This window comes from Thamnophis elegans, chromosome 7 (genome assembly GCF_009769535.1).
Source record: "Thamnophis elegans isolate rThaEle1 chromosome 7, rThaEle1.pri, whole genome shotgun sequence".
Lineage (NCBI taxonomy): Eukaryota > Metazoa > Chordata > Lepidosauria > Squamata > Colubridae > Thamnophis > Thamnophis elegans.
The window spans coordinates 54,084,033-54,092,929 of NC_045547.1; the positions used below are offsets into that span (position 1 = coordinate 54,084,033).

The 8,897-nt window shown below is 36.5% G+C and overlaps 1 protein-coding gene across 1 annotated transcript in view; it reads right to left on the reverse strand.

Annotated features, from left to right (window-relative positions):
- The window catches only part of ANO6 (anoctamin 6), a 136,488-nt gene extending 135,393 nt beyond the window's left edge, over positions 1–1,095 (reverse strand). The window contains exon 1 of the mRNA XM_032221836.1: positions 769–1,095. Coding sequence (XP_032077727.1) covers positions 769–1,095 — 327 coding nt within the window. The remainder of the gene's footprint in view (positions 1–768) is intronic.
- Between the last annotated feature and the right edge of the window lie 7,802 nt (positions 1,096–8,897).

Consider the following 8,897-nt stretch of genomic DNA (forward strand, 5'->3'; position numbering starts at 1 on the left):
CTTGGGTTTGCCCGTGAATCCTCCCCTTCCCCCTTTTTGCATCTTTGGGAGGGGGGATTTGGCGGGAGGTGGGGATTTGGCGGGAGGTGGGGAATCCTCAGTTTCTCCTTCTCCCTTGTAATGAAGTCTGGCTAAATCAATTTCAACATCTGCTGCTGCCTCATACCAAGGTTCTAAATGGGGGGGGGGGAGTCTTCTGTTTACACATTGCTGGTAAACTTCTTTGTTCAAGCCATCTGCAAAACGATCTAGTAAGGCCTCTTCAGACCATCCTCTCATATAAGCTGTCAATTCCTGGAATTCCTGCACATACTCAGCCACAGTCCTTTTGCCCTGTCTAAATTTAATTCTAGTCCGACGCTTGGTGAGAGGGTCATCAAAGTGTTTTCTCAAAGCTGCCATAAACCCGTTAAAGTTTCTTAGGAGGGGGGAATCATTATTATGTAATCTGACCATCCATTCAGCTGCCTTCTTCTCCAGAGCCATTAATACGATTCTTACTTTAGCTTCATCTGAATTCAGGTCAGGTCCATATATTTGCATATAATTCCAGACCTGAATTAAAAACAACCTGAGTTCTTTGGGGTCCCCGGCATATTTCATGCTGAGAGGAGGGACCTTAGCCATTTGGCGTCGGCGAGGCCTCCCCTCCCCTCCCCTTCTTGGAATGTCTCTAGCCGCCAGAGGTGGGGTCGGCTCTGGGTCATCTTGTGCACATCCCCCTGATTCCTCGGCCCCCCAGCCTCCTTAAAACTAGGCAATGTGTACCTTTTTTCCCAGTTCTCCCTCCAGTTCTTTGTCACCCCCACTCTCTCGAGTCTGGAATTTTTCCCACGCTCCTTCGAGGAGCTTCATGGCTTGGGCCATCATGAAATCCTCCTCTTCAGGACCCCGCCATTCAGCTGCTGGTTTCTTTGGTCTCCTCACCGTAATCCCAGCTAACGGTTCTTCAGTTTCCTCTTTCTGTCCCACTCCCCAAGTCCATCTGGGTCGAACAGTCGGTTCTTCCACTTGCAGGTCAGCCAATAATTCCGTTAATGTAGGAGCTGCAGCTGCTCTCATATCCTCCTCTTGATCACTGTCGTGGAGGGACATTTTTTTTCCTTGGTTGCACCCCCCTCAGAAGTTTTCACTCTGGGATGGATGTGAGGTGGGATTCAGCTTAATGTCACTACCCCTTCATTTAATAACCAAGAAAAAAAACCACTCAAGTCCATATTTCAGAATTAAGTGTACTTTTACGGCTACAAACGAAAAGAAGCAAAGCAAAGTTGATTCTGAATAAAAAGGCGCGAAAGCAATAGATATAAATACAAGATTCAATCCCCTCCCCTTGGTACCCCAGTCCATAGTCCAATCATAATTCACCCAACTGTCAGGTGGGAGACATCTTCGAAAATCATCATCAGGATGGAATGCTAGACAGTTGGCCTTGGCGGGAAACTCCCTTCCTTCCGCATGCGCAAAGAGGTGGTGAGAATAACTCCCTAATCAAACAGTCCTCCAGCACAGAATGATTCCCCTCCCAAATACCATGCCCCCCTACCCGTTTCAATTGCAGCCAAAAAGCAGCAGCGAAGCAGAGGTTGACAAACTTGCTCTAAATCAGTTTTCCCAACCTAATATCTTCTAAATATGTTAAACTATAAATCCCCTAGGGATACGGTGGCTTAGTGACTAAGACACTGAGCTTGTCGATCAGAAAGGTTGACAGCTCAGCGGTTTGAATCCCTAGCGCCACGTAACAGAGTGAGTTCCCATTACTTGTCCCAGCTTCTGCCAACGTAACAATTTGAAAGCATGTAAAGATGCAATTAGGAAAATAGGGATCACCTTTGGTTGGAAGATAACAGCGTTCCATGCACCTTCAATATTTAGTCATGCCGGCCACATGACCACGGAGACATCTTTGGACAATGCTGGCTCTTGAGCACCACCCCCTAGAGTCAGGAACAACTAGCACATATGTACGAGGAGAACCTTTACCTATAAATCCCCAAACTGACAATTGGACAAAATTAATCTGACATGGAAAAGAAATTATTTGATTAGTAGGTTATTATTTACAGTTAGAGAAAACACAATGTTTGAAATGCATGACTATAAGAATTTATTTATATTTCATGTTTCTTAACTGCCCATTTACCTTGGAGAGGGGGTTGGATGGTGTACAATATATGCAGGAGATGAGCAAATTTACAAGTCAGTAGGCTTACTAATGGCTCCTAGCACTTTTTAAACAAGATATTTATGTACAGTACAGTGCCTAAATTGAGCTCACGGTCATTTACACAGAAACCAAACACATGCTCTAGGTTTTCTTAATTTCAAGAATCTGATTACTCTTATCTCTGAAGGAGGAAAAAGGTAGTAAAACAGACAACCAAGTAATTTCTATTTTTTAAGAGTAGAACAGCAGGGATAAATTTATTGGAAAGTGTAAAACATTTGAAAGTGCACAGATAGATTATAACTATATTAAGAAAAACTCAAAATTTGAGGCAAATAAGATAATTGTTGGGAAGGAAAAAGTATGTTCCTTGAAGCTTATGGAGGGTAAACGTATGTTGTATATCAAGAAGTTTCCCAATTCAGTTTTTTATAAGTAATATAATTACTGCAGGAACATTTCATAACTTTCCTCTTAGTGATTACAGAGCATTGGATGTTTAATAAGCTATAAAGAAGAGAGTCCATGCTATCTATCTAAATATTGCAAATTTGGCAAAATGTTAAATAATGCATCTAAAAGAAAACATTAAAAGATTCTTAACAAGGAAAATTTAACATTTAAGAAACTTTTTCTATTACTGTCTCCATGAAGCTGCAGTTGATCATGAAAGGAAATGTGAATAAACCTTTAACATCATACAAACTTAACAGATCAAAATGAATATTCTGTTGTTGTAACAGATTCACATGTACCAACTCAATGCAGATTTAAAAGAGAAACCTGCAGACAATTCATTAAACCTGTTTTAAACCAAGACTCTCTTCTTCAGAGAAAGCAAATCTTTTAATAAACTGCAATGCATGAATTTAAAATGAGTGCTGTTCTCCATGTTTTAGATTAAGAATGTGAATTAGAAACTGAAAAGGAATAGAACCATGTTGAAATCAAGTATCCATACAAGTCTAATAAATTATATCCAGTTCAATTAAAAATGTACAAAAGTGTGGATATTGAGTTAAATTGGATGGAAGTCAAGGGAATTATTTCAAAAGCTGACTGGAATGCATAGGTTATATGTGGCTTCAGTGGCAAAAAAGAACAGAAGTGTTAGGAATGGTGGTGATTATGAAATACATTAGGAAAAAGGCAATGGCACCCACTTCTAAAATCTTACCAAGAAAATTTCAGAGTAGTCTATGCATTCACCAAGAGTCAACACTGTATCAAAGATTCGCACACTTATATGCACGCATATGCACACGCACACATACAAACACACAAACAATTCTTTTTTTTAAACAAAGTTTTTTATTTTTTGTTACAAATTTTAACTTCTTATATAAACAAAGTGTTGCCTTGGCTTTTCCCTTTAACATCTTCTCATATACATAGTTCATTTTACATCATATTTCCATTTCTAATTTCAACCATATTATTTCCTTTCTATGTCTTCCATCTTAAGTTTAATTTTTTTTAATACATAAACAATACCATTATTTGCCCCTCCAAGTTAATCAAATTTATCATTTCATTTTCATCTGTTCTATTTTACTACAGATAGCATATATCATCAAATTTAATTTTTCTATAATAAATATTTCACTTAGTTATCCACAATTAATAGTGTTAATCTAGTTCCCTCACATCCTAATTAGCTACATAGTGAGGGGCAAATAACATGGGTTTGTTATTTATTAACTAACATAGTTAGTTTGTATTTTAATCTGATTTATATTCTTTCTTTTAAAGTGATGTTCAAGATTTATTAGCTTTTGACATTCTTAAACTGATAAACAATCTAGAGACTAGCTCCAGATAAGAAAAGTTTGTTAGTACAAATTGGGGTCTGGCTTATCTCTTGTGAACCCTAAACAACCTTTCTCCTAACAATTTATTCCCCTTCAGACCTCATTTTAATAAACATGTATGCTATTATCCTGTCCAATCACTTTTCTCTTTCAGGTTTCTTTGTTATGTTAACTATAAAAGGGGATGTAAGATAAAGATCGGGGTTCCCTCTTTGAATGAGGAATTCCTTTTGTCTGAATATTCTGATAAATTGGAATAAAATGATCTTCCTGTCTTGGTTTGTCTCATTGTAAAATATGCACACCGAGGCACGAGCCTGAAAAAGTCATATTTGGACATCAATACCATTAACAATGTTAACACATTTCATTTTATTCTACTGGTAAATCCTTTTCTTTCCCTCCTCTTTTTCTAACTATTTTCTCTTGGTCTCTCAGAAATTTAACTTCTGGAAACTGGACATACAAGTGGTGAAAAAAGTGAAATATTTGGGTATTCAATTGATATCAAGATGTGTAAAACTAAAGGAGGATAACTATTATAAGGTGAGAAAACTAATAGAAATAGATCTAGAAAAATGGAAAACCCTGCAATTATCACTGATGGGAAGAATAGCAGTAGTAAAGATGAATATATTACCAAGACTGCTATACTTATTTCAAACAATACCAATAAAACTAGAGAAAAAATACTTTGAAAGCATGAATAAAATAGTGGGAAAATATATATGGCGGGAGGGGGGAAGCAGAATTAATATAAAAATGTTACAAGATGCAAGAGTTTGAGGTGGATTTGGATTACCAAATTGGGAATTGTATTATCAAGCAGAGGGATTAGCTTGGATGAAAAAATGGATTTTACTGAGTAATACAAGATTATTGACACTGGAAGGCCATGATTCACAACTAGGTTGGCATGCTTTTTTGTGGTATGGTAAAAATGAGGCACATGGTTATTTTCAAAGACATTATGTAATGAATGGATTGTTAACAATATAGGAAAGAAAGGGAAACACTATTTAGAAATACCAATGTGGCTTTCAACGATAGAAGTACTGACACATCTAAATATTAGTAGTATGGAAAATATCATTAGATACAAGGATATCTTAACAGAAAGGGGGGAACTAAGACAAAACCAAGAATTTTAGTCTTTACATTTAACGTTTCACATGCATTTTTTAACATATCAAGTAGTTCATCATATATCCAGTTCCATAGTGCTTGCTTGGCTAATTTAACATTTTTTAAAAAAAAAAATCTGCTATATCACATTTATTTAAACTTGAAGTCCATGGGATTTTCCCCCTTTTTTGTTTCCAAATTCTAGAGTCCAATTCCAATTTTAGTCCAGTCCAATCCACATTGAATATTTTATTTTATTTTTTCCTTCCACAACAATAGTAAGTCAAATCCAAAACACTGTTGCAAAAACAAATACTCCTTAATGGTTTCCACCACTTCAAAGTATCTTCAAAGTATCTTTTGCTATAGTCAAGGTCAAATTCTGCAGCTGTTCCTTTCTCTTTTATTCCTCTTCTAGGTCTTGTAGTATTCTCTTCTCACAGTAGATGGCTATAGTACACACTCTGATCAATTGGCTGTCAATAAAAATAGAAAAAAGGAAGAAAAAGAAAGGATCCCCCCTTAGTTCTTCAGTTATTTTTAACATCTCCAACTCCAATTTTAGGAACAAAAATCTTCTAGGGCTTTTCCGTTTTAATCTCCGCTTTGTCCTTCTTCCTCCATTAAGATCCTGATTGCCAAATAGCCACTCTGGGTCTCTTTTTAGATCCAAATTTAAAATTCCTTTATCTTTGGATTGGTCACTCTCTCGCCCAAATCTAACACTCTATTCCAACACCACTCCTGCTCAAACAGCTTGGTCTGGTTGTCCCAACTTTGAAGCGGTCATTTGAATATGGCTGCCACCGCCGTTGTCAGTTTTGGACAGCTTTATCTCCGACCTGCTGAGGAACTGCCAGTTCCTCTTGGTCATTCGAGATGTCTCTCCTTCTTCCCTGTTCCTCCAAAACAGTTCTGATCCAAGGATCCCCTGGCAGCAGTTTGTCCGGCTGGGTCCGATGAGCTCCGCTATTTCCCAACCGGTCTTGTAGGGACACTTCCGGCTTCCTTCAAACACACAAACAATTCCATGGAGGAATGGCAGCAATTGAGAATTGTGTACTAGCACACTTCTTTTTCCAGGATTAACCAGAATTCTTAGAATTTATAAAGTAATACTACTTAATATTAAAATAAAATTATAATTACATTCAACAAAGGAAAGTAAGTAATCTATTTATTCATATTTAATTATCCAGTCCTAGAGATATATAGGTGAAATGCTTATAATCATATCTGTCTTTAATTATATCTCACCTTGAACTTTTATTATCAATATAGCAAACAAAGAAATTGGTTGCGAAGCTCGACAGTACCAAAATAGATTGCATCCTTTCTGATTGAGAGACCGCCTACTGCCAATTACCTCCACTAGACCGATACGATCGCATAGATTAGGCCTCCTCCGAATTCCATCATCCAGCCAGTGTAGACTGGCAACTACCCGGAGGAGAGCCTTCTCGGTGGCTGCTCCGACCCTCTGGAACGAACTCCCCGTGGAGATCCGGACCCTCACCACCCTCCAGTCCTTCCGCGCCGCTCTAAAGATCTGGCTGTCCCGGCTGGCCTGGGGTTAAGATTCTAACCCCACTCGAATTGTGTGACTGTTGTGTTTTCTTTTTAATATGTTGTATTGTCTTCATGTTGGAAAATTGTTTGTCCTTACCCCCCCCCTTTTTTTTTTGAACTGTGAGCCGCCCTGAGTCCCCACAGGGAAAAGGGCGGCTTACAAATAAAGGGAAAATAAAAAATAAAAAAAAAATGATTTTTATCTGTTTCTGCTGCAAAAGAAAGCTATTTTTTATGTTCCTATTTGAAAAGGCTCTAATACGTATGGATCTGTTAATCCTTGGGAATCTTTGTTTTCAACATGATTCTTTCACCTTAAAAAAAAATCTGGCTCTGACTTCCAGTTCTTAATTGTTTCTCCACCTGATGTTCAAAGAAAGCAGGCTTCTGTAAGGAGAAAGTCAGGAAACACTTTTTAAAAAACCATAACAAATTGAAATATTTATATAAGTAAGTGATGGGAAACTTCAAATTTGATTACAAGCAACCTTTGGCTTTCTATCTATTGAACAATAGGCCATGTTGTTAAGGGCTATTTCCATGCCAAGCATGTGGGTCCTATTTTTTTTCATCTTTAGACATGGTTGTTTACTGTTCAAAGCTGTTTATGCATTTTAATCAGCCCGATTCAGTAGTCCTTAATAAATCACTCCTAAATGAACGTTGCAAAACAAGGACTGTTCTCCAGGATTTTTCTTGCTTTTTTTTCTTTTCTCATAATGCCAATGTTTAATACTTCAGAGCCTGGTAGATATGAAAATAAAAATCAAAGCCTGGTAAAGTCAATGAAATTATAATTAACTTGTTCAATGTCTTGTTTGTTCCAAGTTGCTTTTTTTTAATGCAGGAGTCCAACTTTAAATTCATTGCAAATAGACCCAGTTTCACTATTGGAATCTCCATCAGTTTCTGGTACAGAAGGTTTTTTTTTAATGTCCTGAAGGTGACTGTCTAAACATATGCAAATTGTACAAGACTCAGGCAAGTGGGTAATAATGACAGGAAAAAGATAGAAATAATACTTTTTGGTGAGATAAAAAATTGTTCACAAGTCTGGAAAAGAATTTTGGACTAAAATACAACTTCTTGACTAATACATATTTTTCAGTGCAAAAATAAAAGCTTTATTGTGACAAACAGATTAATGCATGAAACTGTTAATCGTTTTAAATCAATATGATACTGCTAGAATCTAATGTGGTTTCTTTTTAAAAGAATGACAAATATTACAATAATATAATAAATATTACAGGAGAATTTCATCTCTTTCAAAAAATGTCAGTGGCCTATCTCATGTGACAATAAGAACACACCTTATAGACTTTTCAATCTCCATATCAGTTTAAGTTCAAAATATTATGTGGAATTGCATGTTGCTCATAGAATATAAATAAATATAATAAATAAATAGACATGGATAGAATTATGCTGTAAGATTGCAAACCTATGCTGAAAGTAAAGACAGTAAAGCCCACTGAGTCACTGGGATATATTTCCCAGTAAACATATACAAGTAAAAGTAAAACAATTACAAATATGTGACCATTTTATTTTCCCTAACTTGTAATAAGGTATGATGTTATATCAGAATAAGAGTTGCATTTAAGAAGAAAATTTTGCACTTGGAATTTTCAGAAACATAAAGTACGCTTTATTCTAACATGTACTATAATGAAAATGAATATGATTATAAATGGCAAGATCAATTGTGTAATTAAGAGATAGATTTACAGAAAATTGGTAAAATTTGGGGATAATATGACTGATGCAATGTCTACAAGAAAAGACAGCTGATGAAACATGCAACATTACACACAGTTGATCATTTTTCTGGTTAAGATATGTATGCCTATGGTTATTGATCTCTCATAGAGTTTATTGACTGATTATATGCCTTCAAGGTAGTATGGAATTCATTGTATCTTATTTTAATTTTATTTTTATTCATTTTATTCAATTTTTACACAGCTCATTCCAGCTGAATCAAAACCACATACAGAATATGGACCTGTGGTTGTAAGCCGCCCTGAGTCCCCTCAGGGAAAAGGGCGGCATATAAATCCCAATAAAACTCTAAAAAAAACTCTAAACTCTTCTCCAGAATTATCTGTTCCCAGCACAACTAAATCTTCCAATGGTGTACCGAAAAGCTCGATGTAATGGCTCCTCTCCTAACTTGAGAAAGTAAAGACTCATGGCTACCATAAACATCCCTCCAGCGA